This window comes from Halichoeres trimaculatus, unplaced genomic scaffold, assembly GCF_033239565.1.
Source record: "Halichoeres trimaculatus isolate MK-OKI-2021-1 unplaced genomic scaffold, fHalTri1.1 fHalTri1_scaffold_13, whole genome shotgun sequence".
Taxonomy (NCBI): Eukaryota; Metazoa; Chordata; class Actinopteri; order Labriformes; family Labridae; genus Halichoeres; species Halichoeres trimaculatus.
In genome coordinates this window covers 24,376,033-24,396,956 of record NW_027437191.1, presented here as the reverse complement: position 1 = coordinate 24,396,956, position 20,924 = coordinate 24,376,033, and the positions used below count along the sequence as shown (strand labels likewise).

Genomic DNA, 20,924 nt, shown 5'->3' with positions numbered 1-20,924 from the left:
AGTTACAAAATAAAATGCTTCTGCTTCAGTGACAGAAAACTCTAAAATCTAACGTCTAAAACACCACTCAAAATGCAAATTACAATCGTTTTCATCATAACAATTCTGAAAGATAATTTCAATTGTGATAATAACAAAAAGAAACAGAAATCATTTATTTTAATACATGGTAAGAAACCAATATGTCATGTTTGAAAACACATTTTAATCCATTAATTTAACTTTAAAAATTCTATGATTTTTTTCGTTTCCACTCTTTGTGAACGATGCTCTAATTTTCCATTTATAATATATATTTGTTTGAAAAAGCGCTCCAGCTCTTGATTTGTAATACGTTCGTAATTTTTCAATGAACACCAGTTTTACGCTTTTATTTTGATAGCAGTGCTCAGTACTTCCGTCCTCCCTTCTTTGTTGTCAGCCGTTGACGCTCTCTTTACTCAGTGTGGTGAGTCTTCCTGGTTCTGTGGGTTGATAGCTTTTCTCTGTCACTTTCTAAACAAAACAAAGACTTCAAACTGGACCACACTCACTTTTCTTCATCTGAAAATTCCTTTTAAACCCTATTTTTTTCTAAACTGTCGTTTTTAGTCGTTTATCTGATGCGTCGAGACTTTAATCCGAAACGAGCAGCGACGACCTTTTTTCCATTCAGTCCATCCCGCGGATTAAAAACCCATCCGAGCGACTATGAGACGGGAGGTCATGTTTTTATCTGTTTTTATGGTTTTTACTGCAGAAGCCATTTCTTCGCCTGCAGGGACAGAAGAGGAACCGTACAGTGAGTTTTTAAAATGGTCTAAGTTTCAGAAATGTCCGGTTTCATGTTCGTCAGAGCAACAAGCGTGGCTTGACTCTGCAGGGAAGTTATCAGGTTATGGAGGCTCAAATCTGACATTAAGACAAAAAATCAAATGCAAGCTAAAATTTATACCACTAAAAAAATGGTGAGTCTACAACATAATGTTACGCAAAACATTTGTGGTTTACCTACATATTACGAGATGAAACGCTATCATGGTAGTAGCCATAGAGATGAATTGACATTAAATTTAACATTTTGATTCATTGTCTAGTTCCAGCGTTAGCCTTTTGTTTATCATTAATGACAGTGACACATCTTCAACCAGCCTTTTTACCAGTGTCAACAGGCAGAGGGGAAATGTGAGAGACTCTTCTCTGTGGATTGATTTAATAAGATATTTGTGATCAGGTTGTTCTTAGTGTTGTTTGTGCTGCTGCCAATTAATTACTTGTGGGATGGAATTTTGATGGATGGCATTTTGTTCTGTCCTTGATGTTGATGTTATTTTGTTATTATGGAGTTTTGACCAATCAGAAACAAGTATTCAACAGCTTTGTTATTAGAAAGAAGATGGAGTACTATGTTTTGTCACCCTAAGTTTATAAGTGTAAGAAAATCTAAAGCAAAAATGTAGATATCTGTGGAACTTGGACTGCTTTAGAGTAATAGACTTGACCCTTGGTGTATTTTTCCCTCAGTGACGTCTCTCAGGTCGATGCTGGACGACTTTGATGTCCTGCCATTCTCCAGCCTGCAGACCCATTCCGTCCGCCGCCGAGACGTCCAAACTCACACTCACGTGGAGAAACTACTCAACTTTGACGCCTTTCAGAGGTCAGAGGTCACACTTCAGGAGGGTTTAACAGAATGATTCTGGAAAGAAACAGAGTGTGTTTTTACTTTTGTCTGCAGGCACTTCAGGCTGTACCTGAGGACCAACGACCAGCTGTTCACAGAGGACTTCAGAGCCGTGATCGTAGACGAGGACGGACAAGAGCGGAAGATCCCTGTCAATAGACACAACTACTTCACAGGACACGTCATTGGTAACTTACAGTGTAGCTTCAGTAAAGGGAGTATTTTATGCTGAGTCAAGAGGAGATAGTTTTAGTTTCTATTATTTTGAATACCCAAATCTGAACTGCTTGGTTAATTACAGAATAAATAAAACAGTTTTATGCAAGTTTTTTTGTCTTTTATCTTCAGGTGAGGAAAACTCTCGAGTTCAGGCTCACATTGACGACCGTGAGCTCTCTGCTCACATCCTGACAGACGAGGCCGAGTACAACATCGAGGTGAAAAATCAACAGAGAGACACAACATCTGTGGATTTCATGACATTAAGACTTAAAGGACAAGTTCGGTTAATACAGCTTTTACATTGTTTATAGAATGAAGTAGAACAAAATACTCACCCAGAAGGCTTTCCTGATCCAAGCAGTGCTTCAGGAGATATTTAGATCCAAAATCTTGCAGCGGACGTCCGGATAATGGGATCCATCGGGGTATAGACAGCGCCACTCCTAAAACTTCATTAATCATCCAAAAACTCGTGTTTTTCACCAATATTCCATCATGGTCCGCTCCAGGTTGGTCCTCTGCTGCAGTCTGTGTCACTCCAGACAGCACTGTGTGGCTGTATTGACCTCTGAACTGACGAACTGACTTTGATTACGATTGCCCCTCCGCGCATTCTGCAGCAGAGGACTAACCCGGAGCGGACCACGATGGAATATTGGTGAAAAACATGAGATTTTGGACGATTAATGCAGTTTTAGGAGCGGCGCTGTCTATGCCCCGATGGATCCCATTATACGGACGTCCGCTGCATGATTTTGGATCTAAATATCTCCCGAAGCACTGCTTGGATCAGGAAAGCCTTCTGGGTGAGTATTTTGTTCTACTTCAATAAACAATGTAAAAGCTGTATAAACCGAAATTATCCTTTAACATATACAATATCTGCCTGGAAAATATCAATTTAAGATAAAAAACAGCATAAAGTTCACCTCAAAACAGGATTGTAACATAACTGAGGTCAAAACAGACATGACTCTGTAATGGAAGTCACCACATGGACTCAAAATCACTTCAGATGTTTCTTTTTTTCTTCGTCTTCTTTTTTTTATATATATATTGTAAACTCCTGTTGTGATTTTTCTTCTTAGCCCCTCTGGAGGTTCACATCTTCACCCCCTGATGGTCGTCTGTTGATCTACCGCTCAGAGGACATCAGAAACCTTAGCCGATTGCACCAGCCATCAGTCTGTGGTTACATGACCTCTGACCCTGATTTCCTCCTCCCTGATGGTGCCAAAGTGACAACATTAAAAAACCATGACAATGAAGGTACGAGTTTCAACAGAGGCAAGGTAAACTTTAAGGATGATTGTCATGTATTCAGACCTCATTGTTTTTTTTTAACTGGTCAGAATCTGTGGTCAGAGAGAAGCGCCAGGTCCACGACCACCTGAAGAACACCTGTCCTCTGCTGCTGGTTGCCGATCATCGCTTCTTCAAACACATGGGCCGAGAGGAAGAGAGCACGACGCTCAACTACCTGGTCCGTACACTCTCCCCCTTTAACCTCCATCACCTCTACGCTGGTACAAACACCAACTCCCCGCTGTTTTACTTTTTCAGATTGAGCTGATCGACCGTGTGGATGACATCTACAGAAACACGTCGTGGGATGAAGAGTTCAAAGGTTATGGCGTCCAGATCCAGCAGGTGAAATCACACTTCTTTGTTAAAGCATTTAAGGCTTGAACAGAGCGCTGACTCACCTGTTAGTAAACTCTGTCAGATCATCATCAAGAAGAGTGCAACCCCAGTGGATGCAGGAAAAGCGCACTTCAACATGAGAGGAAGTCCCGAGGAGGGACGAGATGTGTGGGACGTGAAGAAGCTGCTGGAGGTAAAAACACCTGAGTGTGATGCCCGTTTGGGATGACTGTTTGAGAAAAGAAATATCAGGGGAGGGTGTATAATCATCATCATGTGTCTCTGAACGCCTCATCTGTTTGTTGTCTCTGCAGCAGTTCAGCATTGACATCGCAGAGAAAGCCTCCAACGTCTGCCTGGCTCACCTGTTCACCTATCAGGACTTTGATGAGGGCACTCTGGGTTTGGCCTACGTGGCACCGTCCAAACCCGACATCCCCGGAGGTCTCTGCTCCAAAGGTAGAGACCTGCTGCCTCCACCAGAGATACTGGAAAACTTGGATAACTAAACGTGTTTGTCTTTTCTTCTGAAGCCTGTCCATCATCGTCAAATGAGAAAAGAGCCATCTACCTGAACACCGGCCTGACCAGCACAAAGAACTACGGAAAGACCATCCTCACTAAGGTGCGTCTGGTACCTGAAAGCTGTGGGTCACTTGAGGATGTTTTGTTATTTTAACCTGGTGTGTTCTTCCTCTCAAAGGAAGCCGACCTTGTGACAACCCATGAGCTGGGCCACAACTTTGGAGCAGAACACGACCCAGACAACATCCCGTACTGCGCCCCCCGAGAGGACCAGGGTGGGAAATATGTCATGTACCCCATCGCTGTGAGCGGCGACCACGTCAACAACAAGGTGCTGCATCTTTCCTCCTGAAAGTTTTTTGGCTCGAGCTAAGTTTTGAATGTAAATATTGTCTCTGCTTTTGCAGATGTTCTCTAACTGCAGCAAGCGCTCCATCGTGAAGCGCCTGAGGTCTAAAGCTCCAACGTGCTTCAAGCAGAGGAATGTGAACGTGTGTGGGAACTCACGCGTGGAGCAGGGGGAGGAGTGTGACCCAGGGCTGCTGCACATCAACTCAGACCGCTGCTGCACCACAGACTGCAGGCTGAGACCTGGAGCTCAATGCAGGTCAGAGACTGAACCAAGAATCAGACCAATAGCAAAAAAACAAATTAAACAAAAAAAGAGTTGCAGTACTTTGAGTGTCCACTGGAGGCTGGCTCTAAAGTGAGAGAAATCTGTAGAACTTAAGTCCACGGTGGAGCATCTTTTTGACTGCAAACGGCTCAAGTGTTATTATGCTGTTACAGTTTAAACGCAGAGAAGCTACTTCTTCTACAACTTCCAGGTCACGATGATTAGAAAAATAAATAAAAAAATCAAAATCAGTCCGTGACCTGTTATTCAATATCCTTTTACTTGATCTATATTACCAAACAAAATTTAATTTGTTTTCTTTTTAAAAAAGAAGAAAAAAAACGCAAAACAAACAGTTTTTTAAGGTTTCGTTTTTTAAATTCTGAATTGATTATCAAGCTAACAAATGATACATGGATTACGGGCTGATTTTGATTCTAAAATTTAATTTGTCTAATCAAGTTGTGCATGGAGTAGCTTCTGGTTAAGTTAAAATTGATCAAACCGGCTTGATGCTAGCTGCATTGGATGATGGACATTTATGTTTTATTCAAAAGAGCTAAACGAGTGATTCATAAGGATGATGATATTACAACAGCCATTTCTGACATTTTAACACAGAGCTCTATGGGGATTCATTTACTTTTGGGGTCAGCCTCTAGTGGACACTTGGAGAACTGCAGTTTTGGGTAGGGGTACACCGATCACATTTTTCTGGCTGATCACCGATCACTGATGTTTAAAAAGCCAAACCTGCTGATACAGATTCTTATTTTTTATTTTTTATACCTGACAGAATGTACCTTTAATGTTCCAATCTTATTTCATTGAAAATCATTGACCAATACACGTGAAAAAATATAATCTTTATGTTTTCACTAAAACAAGTCCTGAGTTTTAGGTCTCAGAGCAAAAAGCAACAAAGACTGGAAGTGAGACCTTCCAGGAGTTATATAAGATTAGTTTCATATGTAAGGATGGGCCAATCACAGATCCCTGATCACTGATTAACCGATCCCCCAATGTTTAGGAAATCTGCACCAATCGATCGTGCATGTCTAGGTTTGGGACTCTTCTAGTCCTGCTGTGTTTCATGATGAAAAGACAGAAACCAGAGGTCAGGATTCGGCTCTTGGAATGCTCATGTTGTGGTCTTGTTCTGTTTTCAGTGACAGGAACAGTGCATGCTGTAAAAACTGCATTTTTGAGTCTGAAGGTGAAGTCTGCCAGGAGCCCATTGACGCCACCTGTAAAGGACACTCGCACTGCACAGGTGAGCTCAGAGGGCTGATGTTGGAGGAGCACATGTACATGAATAGACTCCAGAAGGCTGATCCTGTTTCTGTGTGTGTGTGTGTGTGTGTGTGGACAGGAAACAGCAGTGAGTGTCCTCCTCCAAAGAACGCTGCAGATAAAACTGTGTGTCTGGACAGCGGGGAGTGTCTGGACGGAGAGTGTGTGCCGTTCTGTCAGGCCGTGTTAAAGCTGCTGCCCTGCGCCTGCAACGGTACAACACCCAAGACGGGTTAAAACTCACGGCTAATGTATCCAGTCCTGTTACAAAAGTTGTTCTTTTCAAAGTTTCTTGACTTGAACTTTAAACTTTAGCTCTATATAAACATTTATATTAACATTTCTAAAAATACAGAAGAAATCTATTTTCAATCCATCAAACTTTATCAACACAACACCAAATTACGACAAACAAACACTAACTACAAACAAGTTCCAAGATAAAAAAGTGAACTGTCCCTTATCCCTATCCCTATGTTTGAGAGTATTTGCAGTTGGAGGTCTTAGTGAAAGTTTTCAAGACTTGAACTTCATGTTTCACAGCAGCAGTAAAGCATCAGTCCCTTTTCTGCAGAAACCAACTCCTCGTGTAAAGTCTGCTGTCGCAGCAGCAGTGGCGCCTGCGCCCCTTACAAGGACGAAACAGGCAGCTTCCTGTTCCTGCGCCAAGGCAAACCATGCACAGTAGGCTACTGTGATGGAGCAGTGAGTTTCCTCTACACAAGCTGTCTGATACAGAGACTGTAAAGGTGAGGGCTTCACCTGACAGGTGTGCTCTTTCTGCAGGGGAAGTGCATGAAGCAGGTGCAGGACGTGGTGGAGCGTCTGTGGGACTTCATAGATAAACTCGACATCAACACCTTCAGGAAGTTTCTGGCTGATAACATCGTGGGATCTGTGGTGGCATTTTCTCTGCTGTTCTGGGTTCCCTTCAGCATCCTGGTTCACTGTGTGGTGGGTTTAGAAAAACACTCAGACCATGAACATGTCACAGGTTTATCGAAACCATGGAGCCGCAAGACACCCAGTCTAACGTTATCCTTCAGGAGAGAATAATACAGATATAAGATTTTACAAACACTGAGCCGATCAGGTCAGATATTTGAAGACTGCTGCTAAATTTTTGCTTGGATTGTTTACCATTGAACTCTAATCTGCTAAGTTCAGCCAATTTAGCCTCAGCTGGTCTCATGTTTTGCAAAGAATGCGTTGCTGCAGCTAATTTTGCTCCATATCCTCCACAGTCTGCTCTGTCTCTAGGTCAGACTCATGAAACACAGCACCTCATCAACACGCTCATAGAGTTCAGCAGCTCCACACAGTTTGATCATCTTTGGGGTCTTCAGAGAAACTGTTAGCACCTTGTCTCTCTAACCTCCATGGATCTCTGCTGCCTAGTTTATGTTTCAGAGCTTCCACCTTCAGCGTTTCAGTGTTTACATATGGAGCAGATGAGCTCAGATGGCAGTTTTTCCGGTTTTGGGTCAACACCTCTAACAAACTCCAGTTTTAACACCCTTGAAATCCTTTTTTAAAATTGTGTTTTGCATATTAAGTTTCCTGCTCTTTTCGTTCTTTCAGGACAAGAAGCTGGACCAGCAATATGAGCAAACAACAAAGAGTCTGTTCTTCCCCAGTGTGAGTTTACAGTTTAAACTTGACTTAGAATATGAATAGAAGCTTGTTTGGCTGACGTGCAAGCTTCTTGTTTTTTTTTTGTCTGTTTTCTTTTTTTTTATTGTTTTTGGGGGAGTGCCTTTCTGTGTGCTTAACAGAGCTGGTCATGCTGCTGGTGGTTGATGGTTGCCTTATTTACCCGTGGTGACCTTGCACCCCTGCTACCAAAAGATGCTTATTTAACATAAAGGCCCCTGAAATTTTGGATGCGGTTATTTTTTATTTTACACATTTGAGGTTTTATTGAAAAGAGATAACCCTAGAAAATCAAATAAACAAAAGCATAGAGTTCCTTGAAGTCTGTTACGTCCCCTTGTTTGTCGCATAAACTGATTTGTTGCTTATCAAATTTGTTTTATGCTTTCTGTGATGTTTATTTTCCCAGAATGCTGAGCTCCTGAGCAGCCTAGAGTCTGCATCCGTCCGAATCTTCAAACCCCCAACCTTCCCGACCTCAGCCTCTTCGGCTGGGCTCCGTTTCCAGCCGTTTGGCCCCCAGCAGACCAGCACCCCGCCTGTCTCTGACCCTGCCCCAATCCCAGGCCCAGGCCATGCCCCTTTGGACCCCCGCATGGCCACCATCCAGGAGGACCCAAGCTTAGACTCTCACCTGGATGAGGATTCTCTGGAGGAGGCGTTTGGGAGGCCGGCAGGGGGAGCTCAGCGCTCCTTCGAGGACCTGACAGCGAAGAATGTGACGAGTCGCAGTGAGAAGGCACTGCTGTTCAGACTGAAGAGACAGCATCAGATTGACACCAAGGAGACGCAGTGCTGAGAGGACACACACCTGAGAGCAGGCAGCTGGAGGCGACTTTCAGGTATCAGGATGTTTTTAGAGATGAGTTCAAAAAAGTCTCTGCACTTATCAGTATCATATCAAACTCAGGTCTGACATACATTTTATATGAAACCACTTTTAAAAGAATCTTTTAAATTGGGTGTGGCTTAGGTCCAAAACAATAAAGGAGGGGATAAAATCTCTTAACTTACTTCATATGAAAAGGAAAATCTGTTCAGAACTTACAGATGAGGATTGGGGCCACTGGGTGAAAATATTTGGAGGGATAAGGCAGGTAAAAAAACACCACAACGTTTTTTTGTTCGAAATTGAAGACAGAATTTCTCAGTTGAAGGAGAATGCTTAGATGCAAGTCGGGATTCTGAACAAAACGGGGAAATTTTAACCCAGAATGTTAGAATTATCTTGAAAAACTGATAAAAAGACTGAATCTCAAAATCATGTCATGAAATTCTGAGTCAGAACTTGAAATTAATATAAATATTATGGGGAAAAAGTCAAAATGTGACGATCTTAGAATGATATCAGATTTCTGAGTTTGATGTAAGATTTTCAAATTGGATCTGAAAATTCTAAGAAACAAAGGCATTTTTTTTATGTTCGGTTTCTAAATTTTAGGATTGAAGACATTTGTCTCAAATTGGAGGATTATCTCAAAGTTCTGAAGAAAAAATATCTCAGTTTGGTTAGATTTCTTGGAATAGGTCAAAATTCTAAATTCAGTCTCAGAATTTTGAGTCTTATTTATTATTTAGAAAGAAAAAAGTTTTTATGTATTGCTGTAAAATCAACAGCAGAAATTTGATTTTTGCTGCTGTAAAACAACCAGTTTGTTGCCCTTTTGCTCAGCTGTTGTGGATTTTTAGAGGTAATTTGTTCTTAAATATTTGTTGTTTGAATTCCGTCCAGCATTTAATCAAACAGAAAAAAAAAAAAACAAATCAAAAAGTGCCTTATTTTTTATGCAACATAAACCCAGTATGTTTGTACTGAAATACATATTTTTATCTGTATTGTGTTGTTTAAATACATCTTTCTATGGAAGTCCAATGCTGCCAAAGACAATACAATGATTTATGATATATAAATACATGATAATGCTAAAGCTGGTTTGATTAAACAAACAAACAAACAAAAAAATCTGACTATTTTCATAGCCAATCATTTGTGTAGTTTTGCAAAATCCTGGTAATTTTCTTAGGCCCTGAAGAACTTGCAAAAATTCTCTTAACCAGCCTTTAAAAGTTCCCCAACATACCTTTTAATATACTATTGAGTAAATGTGTTTCAGCCCTACCTGCATCTATTTCTGATTCACATTTTTTCAAATTTTATAGACCTTTATTTTTCTTCTCTATTTTGAGAAATAAAGAGTACTTAATGCCTACAGAAAAGTATTTTTTAGTAAACCAGCTACTTCAGGAGTTTTAAACGGCTTTAAACTAAACTGAAAATACAAAACTGACATATTTTCAGCTTTAATATTATTTAATTTTGGGTTGTTGTTTTTTTTGGTACCATACAAAGATTTCATGTTTTATATTCAGTTTCATGTTTTTGTGTATTGTGCCAATAATTGATGAAATCTTTTATTTTGTTCATGACAATCAGTGCCTTTTCTTCTTCTGTGGTATTGAAATGCAGCTCTGTCAGTATTTGTTTTGTTGTGTATGAAGATGTTTATGGGATTTACCGTTTGTATTACTGTCACTGAGAATTGGTCTGTATATTTGTATAATGTGTTTTTTTAATGTTGTCGTGTCACTGTTTACCCGCCCATGAGTCTGCCTTTTCAAAATGTTTCTGAATGATGGTAAGCAATAAAGCAACAGTTAAGTTATTCATTGGTTTTTCCCTGTTTTCTAGCTGCAGAGAGAAACTTGTTTGAATTGTGAGCAGCTTTGTGATTTTGTTACCTGAAGCTAATGAGCTATAAAATGTTACAACACAAGCTTGTTATGGGTAAAAAAGAAACAACATAAAAACACAGTTGTTTTGGGTAAAAACGTTATTTATTAAAAAAAAGTAAAAGAGCATTAAAAAAAATAAGGAAGGGAAAAGGAGATGAGTGCTGCTGTTGAGAACAAGTAAGGATGAAAAAACAATAAGTGAACAGCACTCTTAACCTGGTGTGTATGACAACATAAAATATTGTGTCTGTGCATCATTGGAATAACAAGCTAAGGCCTGTTCCAAATCAAATGCCTTAAACTCAAGTTTTAACAACAACTCTGAACAAAGTGGTGGGCAAAGTGTCTGTCAGCTTAATAGGTACCGCTCATGAACAGTGTCTGGGTTCAGCCAATCACAGCAACTCCTGAAAGGCTGTCATACAGACAACAGTTATACCACACACTTCTATACTTAAGACAGGGAATTCAGATTTCCCATATTGCATACATGGATATAAAACAACAATACTGGATGTTCAGACCAAACGTGTTCAGATTTTCAGACATCTACATATTCATATTTGGTTGAAATCCCTAAATCTGTAAACTGAGCGAAATGCTCTGTTGTAAAAACAGCATGAGATCCTCAGGATATCTTCATGAGACTTGCTGAAATGATAACATCATTGCATCTCCTCATTGGTTCATGACACGTCAAAGGGTTGGATCTCAAACATCAAGGTCTGGCCATTCAAAGGGAAAGGGGTTTGTGGATTGGGGCCCCGTAAAGGCTCAGTGAGAACTATCTATTTAGAGTTGATTGCAGTGCCACCTGTGGCCAGTAGTGTTTTTTTTTCCGGGGATAAAGACCCTGTTTTCCATGAGAGCTTTCACCCACTGTCGTAAAGATGTGACTGTGTCTACGGCATGCATTTGTTTTGGAGAGCAGATCTTCTTTTTAACACTGCTTTCTTTAATTAAGGCAACTTTTCCCAGGATGCAAAGCAACATGGTAATCTACCTCTTTGTAGTTACATGAAGCTATTGTTTGAAATGTATCAACAAGCAAACTTTATCAACTCAATGTGAAGCTTAGTTTAGTGACCGGCTATCTTTAGCACTACTACAGCCCACTGCTTTAAAACATGTCTGTAACGAATAACATTAATGAATCCTTGTTATGTCCAACCAGTGCTCATCTACCAACTCCAACCCAACCTAGCAGAACAAACAAAGCCTCACTCTTCATCTCATTGATGGACTGGCTTCCTATCAAACAATCAGGTGAAGTTTGTGTTTGCTGCTGCAGAGGGTCGAGACTCTTACAGAGACACAGAGGAACCATAAGACAAGAACCCAAACCCAAACCCAGGATACAGAGGTTCAGTGAATGTGGTGTTGAAGGTGTGGAGGTGGATCACTGAGTCAGAGACTGTGTAGAAGGACAGAGTGCCAGCAGCACAGTCCACATACACTGCTACTCTGTGAGAGACAGCGGATGAGGCAAGGGAGATGGCTGTTTCTTGGTTATTGTGGCAGACAGAGAAACGTTCATCAGTGCAGCACAGACTCCAGGACTGATCATTAGATCCAAACCCACAGTCCTGACTGTTTCCTTTCCTGCTGATTCCTCTGTAACTCACTGATATGTAAACCTTTCCTCTACATTCAACCTCCCAGTAACAGCGACCACTCAGAGGGTCTTCACACAGCAGCTGTTTTCTGTAGTCGAATCTGTCAGGGTGATCTGGATAAAACTGATCCTCCCACACAAATGTCACCTTCTTGTTTTTTTCAGACAGTTTGAGGTTCCTGTTCGCAGTGTTTGAGTCTGGAGTGAGTTCACACGAATCTAATAAAGAGAAAAAGGTACAGTTTGGTGTAAGACACTCCTGAAGACTTTCTTTGTTAGCTGACAGTTTGCTGTTTGGTCAAATGAGTCAAAATGATCCCACACTTACACTTCTGCAGACCGGGTGTTAACCACTTCTGTCCACCATGGTCCACCCTGGAGGAAGAAACAGAGTGACTTTAAGCCCAACAGGATGCTAACTCATGTAACTGTGATGGTCTTCTTGGATCATTAAAAGGACCATTGGACAGAAGAAGCCGATGCATCCCCTCAAACAGGCCCTCATCTTGTTCAGAAAATTCAACAAATACTCTTTCAAAAGTGTTTGTTTGAGCCATTTTCAAGTCTGAAGGAGCACAAGCTTTCTATGGGTAGAATAGATAGTGATGCCAACACTGGAGGCCAGTGGAAGGGCTTATCAGATTAAACACTGCTCTCCAGTTTCCTGAGGAGCATCCACTCTATGGCTAACAAGATTGTACCTCCCTAAGGCAGTGGTCATAGGCTGAACAAGATACCTGGATCATGGAGCACTGGAATGTGGATATAGCATAGGGCTGGACAATTATGGCAAAAATATTAATCACAATTTTTTTGATAGATATTGAAATCATGATTAATAAACATGTTTATTCATATTTTCAAAACTTGAGTATTTAATGAAGTACAACTTGAAAGAATACTCAAAAATAAATTAGTTTCTGGAATCCTGGGTTACTTACGGTACTGATGGGGCACCAAGCAGCAACCTCCGGTCTGAGAATATGAGACAATGCGGAAGTGCTAAAATCTGCTGTTTCTGGAGTGTTCGCTTGAGGCTGGCTCCGGAAGTACCGGAAGTCACACACACACTATGCCAAAAAAAAGCCATTTTCAAAGCAGAAATTAACCTGTATACAGCCTGATTAAAAAAATGTCTCCTGTCTGAGTCGCTAATTTTACTACAGGCACCCACTGTACCGAGGTGAATTTTTTCGAACGCGGCCGTTCAGAGGATATTAAGATCGCGAGCTCCCCCAATAAGAGGCACAGCTAAGGGTCACGTGAAGGCCGCCGCCCTATGGCTGTAGGCGAAGCCCTTGCCACTACCAATATGGCCGCTATAGCCGATGTGCTTCATTTTCCGTTTCAGTAACAGACGGGTGACGTCGGCGAGACTACGTCCATGTTTTGTACAGTCTATGTGGGGCACATGTTCCTTGCTAGCATAAATGTAACAGCCTCCGTTATCTCTTGATGTCTGACATTTATCGTTTTTCTTCAATTTTAACATTTTTATGATCGTGAGTAGCCAAAATCGAAATCAAGATTAAAATTCAATTAATCGTCCATCCCTAATAGAGCACCAAACAGCCTTTACACAAACTGGAAAGTATGTCCTCATGCACTTGAGAAATGGCCCGATAAGGTCCATACCAACCACAAAAATAAAACCTTAATAAATGGCAATAGAAACAAAGATGTTTTGGGTATGACAGGTTCGTTTACCAGTTGGCATCTGGGACAAACAGCACACAAGCAGCGTATGGCTCCTTGAATGCCAGGTCAATAAAACTGAGCCATCATATGGGCTAGTTTTTTTCCATATATCCTCATTAGTTTTCATGAGCCGCCTGAGTAAAATATGTCAACTAACTGAAACAGCGCTCCAACAGACTACTTCCTGTCCTCTCACTCCTGCAACTGAGTTACCCTCACTGTTAAAGCCCAGGGAGTCGTCTTGCCAAACCTTGCTCCAACCGCCCTTTTTGGCAACAGAAGAGGAAGTCAGCCACAGCCATGTGACAGCTACAGCACCAAACAACCTGAACAGAAGTCTAACTAAATTGGTGCCAACTGTTCATATGACCTGATAAGTTCCATACCAAGTCCTAAAGTGAAACCTCAATAAATGGCAATAGAAACAAAGATGTTCTAGGTGTGACAGATTGGTTTACCAATTGACATTCAGGACAAATGCCACACCAAGAGGGTATGTCTCCCTTAATGCCAGGCCAATAGAATCAACCCATCATACAGTCTAGTGTTTTGTCATTCCACATGTGACTAAATTGAGTTTTCATGAGCCCCCTGGAAAACTTTTTTTCCTGAAGGTGTCTTGGCACCATCAGTTGGGTGACTATATCTGCAGTCTGGGTGGACTAATCAATGCCAGGTGGATCTGACTGTGATGTGTCAGGGGCCTGAGCTAAGCCTGAATTTGTGGTCTGTCTGAATTGATGCTTGCTCATTTTGTGCCTGCAGTGTTTGAACCCTCCTTGTCTGGTTGTACCTCAGTGTTTCCAGTCTCCAGAGTGGATCCTCCAGCCCAGCACACAGAAGCTCCACTCCTGAGTCTCCTGGATTATTGTAGCTCAGGTCCAGCTCTCTCAGGTGTGAGGGGTTGGAGGTCAGAGCTGAGGCCAGAGAAGCACAGCCTCTCTCTGTGATCAGACAACCTGAAAGCCTGGAGGAAGGCAAGAGCCACTCATTGAAAAAAAATGGTACAAAAATTTTGTCAGCTGATTTCAATCAAATACCCATGATGCAGACTCAACAGAAAACCTGACCTGAGAGTTTCCAGTTTGCAGTTTGGACTCTGCAATCCAACAGACAGAAGCTTCACCCCTGAATCCTGCAGATCATTGTTGCTCAGGTCCAGCTCTCTCAGACTGGAAGACTGGGAGCCAAGGACTGAAGACAGAGCTTTACAGCTTCTCACTGAGAGGTTACATCCACTTAACCTGTGAGGAAAAAGTGATTAGCACAAATATCTTTCATGAACTTTTTAATCTTTCACTCATCTACCTACAGAGCTGTGGATGACGCTTTGATCACTTGTGTCAACCTCAGAAGAGCCTCCTCTGAAGCAGAGTATTTCTTTAGGTCAAACTTGTGCAGGTCTTCTTCTGACGACAGTAAGATGAAGACCAGAGCTGACCACTGAGCAGGGGACAATTCATCTGTGGAGAGACGTCCTGATCTCAGGGACTGCTGGATTTCCTCCACCAGAGAACGATCATTCAGTTCATTCAGACAGTGGAACAGGTTGATGCTCTTTTCTGCAGAAAGATCCTCACTGATCTTCTTCTTGATGTACTGGACTGTTCCCTGGTTGATCTGTGAGCTATTTCCTGTCTGTTTCAGTAGACCTCTCAGGAGATACTGGTTGGTCTGCAGTGAAAGACCCAGGAGGAAGCGGAGGAACAAGTCCAGGTGTCCGTTAGGACTCCGTAAGGCCTTTTTCACAGCACTGCGATAAAGATGTTTCCTTATTTTTTGTACTTTTAGGATTTTGGAGATTGGGCATGCTGTTTGTTTTTCTTCCAACAGGTTGACTCCAGAGTTGGTGAAAGTCAGATGGACATGAAGAGCAGCAAGAAACTCCTGAACGCTCAGATGGACAAAGCAGAACACCTTGTTCTGGTACAGTCCTCTCTCCTCTCTAAAAATCTGTGTGAACACTCCTGAGTACAGTGAGGCTGCTCTGATATTGATGCCACACTCTGTCAGATCTGATTCATAGAAAATCAGGTTTCCCTTCTGCAGCTGCTCAAAAGCCAGTTTTCCCAGAGACTCGATCATCTTCCTGCTTTCTGGACTCAAATGTAGACCTGCCCATCCGTCATACTTTATGGACTTCAATTTGGTCTGAACCACCAGGAAGTGGATGTACATCTCAGTCAGGGTTTTGGGCAGCTCTCCTCCTTGCATGGTCTTCAGCAGATCCTCCAGAACTGTAGCAGTGATCCAGCAGAAGACCGGGATGTGGCACATGATGTGGAGGCTTCGAGAGGTCTTGATGTGGGAGATGATTCTGCTGGCCTGTTCTTCATCTCTGAATCTCTTCCTGAAGTACTCGTCCTTCTGAGGGTCAGTGAACCCTCTGACCTCTGTCACCATGTCAACACACTCAGAAGGGATCTGATTGGCTGCTGTAGGTCGTGTGGTTAACCAAAGACGAGCAGAGGGGAGCAGTTTCCCTTTTATGAGGTTTGTCAGCAGCACATCCACTGAGGTGGACTCTGTAACATCAGTCAGGGTCTGATTCTTGTGGAAGTCCAGAGGAAGTCGACACTCATCCAGACCATCAAAGATGAACACAACCTGGAACTCTTCAAACCGGCTTGCTTCTTTGGTTTCAGAAAAAAAGTGATGAACAAGTTCCACCAAGTTGAATTTTCTCTCTTTCACCACATTCAGCTCTCTGAAAGTGAAAGGAAATAAGAACTGAATGTCCTGGTTGGCTCTGTCTTCAGCCCAGTCCAGAGTGAACTTCTGTGTTAAGACTGTTTTCCCGATGCCAGCCACTCCCTTTGTCAGCACTGTTCTGATTGGTTCAGGTCTTCCAGGTGGGGCTTTAAAGATGTCTTCTTGTCTGATGGTTGTTTCTGCTTTGTCTTGTGTCCAGGATGCTATTTCAATCTGTCTGACCTCATGTTCGGTATTAACCTTTCCAGTTCCTCCCTCTGTGATGTAGAGCTCTGTGTAGATCTGATTCAGAAGAGTTGGGTTTCCTGCTTTAGCGATTCCCTCAAAAACACACTGGAACCTCTCCTTCAGATAAGACTTCAATTTATGTTGGCACTCTGGAACACCACATCCTGAACAATAAAAAAGAAATGTAAAGAACAGTCTGAAGCAACAGTCTGTGGAGTTTGATCTATTGGACATTCAAAACTGATTGTCTTTTCCCTCTTTCCATCATGTAAAAGTACTTTTCAACCAAAGATCTACTCTCCCAAGAACTAAATGGTTCATATGGCCCATCATTGTCTGTTTCCACTGAGGCCCAAAGTCCAGTGAAGTTTATACAGATTGGTTTAATTACCCCAGATCCAATTCTCAACTCTAGTTCCTCTGGTCAAAAAGCACATTTAAATCCATTTAAACCCTCTTACTTTTTTGCAACCAGTCAGCCAACTCTTCTTGTTTCATTCCCCTCAAGAAGTGCTCAGTAATCTTCAGAAATGCATCTCTGCTTCTCTTCTCCTCTTCTTTCTCATCCTCCCTCTGACTCTCCAAGCTTTCTGGGTAATCTGGACTCAGAGATCTCTGGATCTTCTTCAGCTCATTCTTGACAAAACTGATAATGTTCTCCTCGAGCAGCTGAAACAGAACCAAATGTGAACTTTGACTTGTAGAACAGAACATCAGTCCACGCACGAAGAAAGTGTATAATGTAGTATGGAGGCTGGACACGTTCAGTTGGTGGCTGGTTGACTTTGTTGTGATAGTAGAGTTTTTACATTTACGAACCATGAAGTCTGACTCCAGGTTTATTTGAGCAAGAGGAACCTTGAAGTTCTGCTGATGAAATCTGTGGAGGAAATTAAAGCACAAAACATTTTCTGTCATTAGAATGTTGGTAAAAACTCAAGACATCTGGGATTTGTGAAATTGGTTATTCATGAATATATTTCCCTTATTCCTTTTGTTGATTCACCTTCAAATCAAAAGTGTTTACTCCTGTTTGAGGTAAGTTTCCATTCTTACCTTTGATCAGCTGGCTGCTGTACGTCTGCAAAGTTTAAAGGTTGGTAGATAGACTGGTCACTCTTATAGGACACACAGGTGGGAGCCGGTCCAGGTCCAGCAGAGTCTAGTTTATGCTGGTGCTCAGGGCTTCAACACAAACATAGACAAACACATAAGGACAGTACACCATATCTGATTAAATCTTGATGGTCAGATTTGGATGGCACAGTCAGTAGGAAGAAAGGGAGACTGCTGATGTCTCTCTACCGCCAAGCACCCCTGTGCTTGAGCTTAGGAAGGTAGAGATCCCTTGAAGGCAAGCCCTGGCCATTCTCCAAAGTTGGATCCTTGGCCATTTGTTTCACCCAGCAAAACTGAACAAACTTCAACTAGGGACACAGTTGACTATTCTGAAAGTTCCGATTGTTTTACAAAAGAAATATATATATATATATATATGATTGTTTCTCTTATATAAGTAGGAGTAAGTCCCATTGAAGCAGAACTTGTATGGCAAAGTTTTTTTTACTTCCCCGAGATGACCACAGAGGGAGACATGTTCCTTGTGCTCCCTAGAAGCTTTGCCCAAGCAGGCCCCTGTGTCCCCAGTACCTTTGCCTGGTAAGGCAACCCCTGTGCCCCCAGTGTCTGCTCATAAAAAAAGTATACACTGTGCCCCAGCATGCACTAAGAAAGACCACCCCTACCCCTCCAAACCGCACCAGAGTTTGTTTGGAAGCGGACCGAGACCACCTCAAAAAGTGGTTGCTTGGTCTGCACCAGGGTTCGTTTGTGTCTATTCACACCTGCATGGAAAGTCCAGACCAGCGTGGGAAACTAACCCTGGTTCGTCTAAAGTGGACCAAACAGTCCAGGTCTGAATACCACCAAAGTCTGCCACGAAGCCACAAAGGCTTCAAGACCAAACTCTTTGTGGGTCTAGATTATTGTGGGAAAATATAAAAAGGAGGGTGAAGATGATGTTGTGATCACAACAAAGAAGAATTCAAACCTCAGGCGAAAGAGTTTCCATTCTTACCTTTGATCTGCAGGCTGCTCTACATCTGCAAAGTTTAATGGTTGATAGATAGACCGGTTACTCTTGAAGGACACACAAGTGGGATCTGGTTGAGATTCCGCAGAGTCTGGTTTATGCTGATGCTCAGGGCTTCAGCACACACACACACACACACAGAGGAAAAGTACACTGTTACTGATTTGGAAAATATTGTGACATTCACCAAAGGATTAATTTTTTTTAACCCTATTTGACAGAAAAGACTGACCAGGGGCCAAGAAGAGTTTTGGTCAGCAGCAATATGTGTTCTGTGACAGCTAACAAGAATAATTGAACGAGATAATCAAAAAAATGCTGATCACTGGGCAATTAAAAAGACCTAGATGGAATCCAAGCCTATGCTTATGATCAGGTTTGGGACACACCTACTTACCTTTGACCATTAGAGTGCCGTCCATCTGTGAAGTGTAAGGGTTGAGCAATAGACCGGTTACTCTTGAAGGACACACAGCTGCGGACTGATTCACGTCCAAGTCCATCAGAGTTTTGTCTGTGCTGCAGCTTCAGACTTTGATAGACATATACAAACACAGCTTTAAATGTGTAATAATGAAAGTGGAATGACTTGAGTGTTGCAATCTAACATTGAGGAGAGTTGGTTGTGGTCGAATGTAATAGTAATTTTATTGTCTTTGTTTTCACTGCTTGAGATGCCCCATATCCTGCTTCCTTGAGACATCCCATCTCCTGATTCTGCAATAAGCTTCCAGACCCTTTTGTCATCACACCTTCTGCCCAGCTTCAAGGCCCTGTTGTGTAATTGCAAATTCATAGCTTTTATTTCCACCATTTGAGACACCCTATTCCCCATTTCCTCAATAAGCTTCCTGATCCTTTTGTCATCACACCTTCTGCCCAGCTTCAAGGCCTCTGTCTCAATGTGGATTCCTGCAGCAGACAGAGGGGCGTTAGGAGTACCTTTTGGGGCGTTTCTCTCAAGTATAAATGTTTGGCCTGAACTATGTTCGAGGTCTTTCTTCACTTTGACTGCTTGCGTGTTGACTGACCTTTTTCTTTGCAAAGGAAAATAAAACCTTGCTGGCCGGCAGAAGTCTCTATTTCATTCTTCACCAGAAACAGGAAAGTTTCCACAACATCGGTACAGATCATCTTCTCACCTCTTAGCTTTGGTCTGGCGGTCATGTCCCCTCCACAGAGTGGTTATAGAGGTCAGGGCTCCCTCTTGTCTGTCCTCAATCTGATTCATAGCAGAGCTCCAACCTTCACCCAAACACAACAACATGCTCATTCACTACAGGATATCACATGACATATATCACATACAAAATTTCTTACAGATAATATGGCAATCTGAAAGGAACACCCTAAGCCTAACCCTTGAGCTCTTTATTCATAAACTTCACTTCAGATGACAAGGCGTTAACTGAAGAAAAAAAAGAAAAAGAAGAACCTGAGGCAGATGAATCCAAGCTGTCAGACCGGTTCAGATACTCAGCATTTTTCAGTAATGGTGTAACTCAGTTTACCGTCAAACTGCTGCAGATTTTACTTAAAAAACACAAACAATACAACAGGTAGACGTCAGTAAAATTTCTGCTTTTCAGCTCAGAAAGAAATTCTGTAAAATATTTCAGACAGCCAGTGTGCATCAAGAAACACATCTGTAGATAAACAGTGATACAGCACCATGTGAGCACAGTGGTCTTAATTATTTAAAATGTACGCTTTTCTCGGACACCCACCTGTTGAAGTGAGTTCTGGTCAGCTTACGAACTCTTTCCACCTTCATGTATGAAGACAAGAAGCTGCATGTTTTCCCCTCGCCAGTCTTGGTCCCTGCGTGCATTTGATTTGAGGACGCTGTCGTATCTTTTTAACTACAGAGTGACATCAGAACCCATCCCACCCATGGCGGGAACCCAGCTCAGATCACATGCCGTAGTTTTGTCAAACCACTAGATGGCGCTGATTGACATTCTAATAAATTGACATTCTAATAAAATCAGGTGGAGGGGAAGTAATTCTTCAACAAAGCTAATGTGGATGATTTCATTCATGCAGTTAGAAAATTTGTGAATGTGTTTTGTTTTGTTTAACTTATGTTCCTTGATTGTATTGATTTTAACAAAGGTGAAGTGTGTTTGAGTTCATGAAAAGCGTATTATAATTTTGCATAAAGGAAGCCTTGATTTTATGAGAATAAACTTCTAGTTGAAAGTTGTAATGTAAAGAGCAGAAAGTAGTG

At 41.9% G+C, this 20,924-nt stretch overlaps 2 protein-coding genes across 2 annotated transcripts; one reads left to right on the top strand and one right to left on the bottom strand.

Annotated features, from left to right (window-relative positions):
* Positions 1-434: 434 nt before the first annotated feature.
* LOC141802109 (disintegrin and metalloproteinase domain-containing protein 17-like) lies at positions 435-10,247 on the top strand. Its single transcript, XM_074685534.1, has 18 exons — positions 435-781; positions 1,504-1,639; positions 1,718-1,851; positions 2,012-2,100; positions 2,974-3,154; positions 3,238-3,368; positions 3,449-3,535; positions 3,612-3,722; positions 3,844-3,988; positions 4,063-4,154; positions 4,233-4,385; positions 4,462-4,661; positions 5,840-5,943; positions 6,043-6,177; positions 6,538-6,668; positions 6,750-6,917; positions 7,545-7,601; positions 8,026-10,247. The coding sequence occupies exons 1-18, from the start codon at positions 691-693 to the stop codon at positions 8,413-8,415; spliced, it is 2,535 nt and encodes an 844-aa protein (XP_074541635.1). The 5' UTR covers positions 435-690; the 3' UTR covers positions 8,416-10,247.
* A 534-nt stretch (positions 10,248-10,781) lies between these two features.
* On the bottom strand, positions 10,782-20,213 carry LOC141802108 (protein NLRC3-like). The gene is made up of 12 exons (XM_074685533.1): positions 20,130-20,213; positions 19,837-19,939; positions 19,092-19,226; positions 18,680-18,808; positions 17,659-17,787; positions 17,422-17,482; positions 17,064-17,271; positions 14,975-16,766; positions 14,733-14,906; positions 14,456-14,629; positions 12,293-12,339; positions 10,782-12,183 (listed from the first exon to the last, which is right to left on the bottom strand). Exons 2-12 carry the CDS (start codon positions 19,923-19,925, stop codon positions 11,654-11,656), a joined length of 3,468 nt encoding a protein of 1,155 aa, XP_074541634.1. The 5' UTR covers positions 19,926-19,939; positions 20,130-20,213; the 3' UTR covers positions 10,782-11,653.
* Positions 20,214-20,924: the final 711 nt, after the last annotated feature.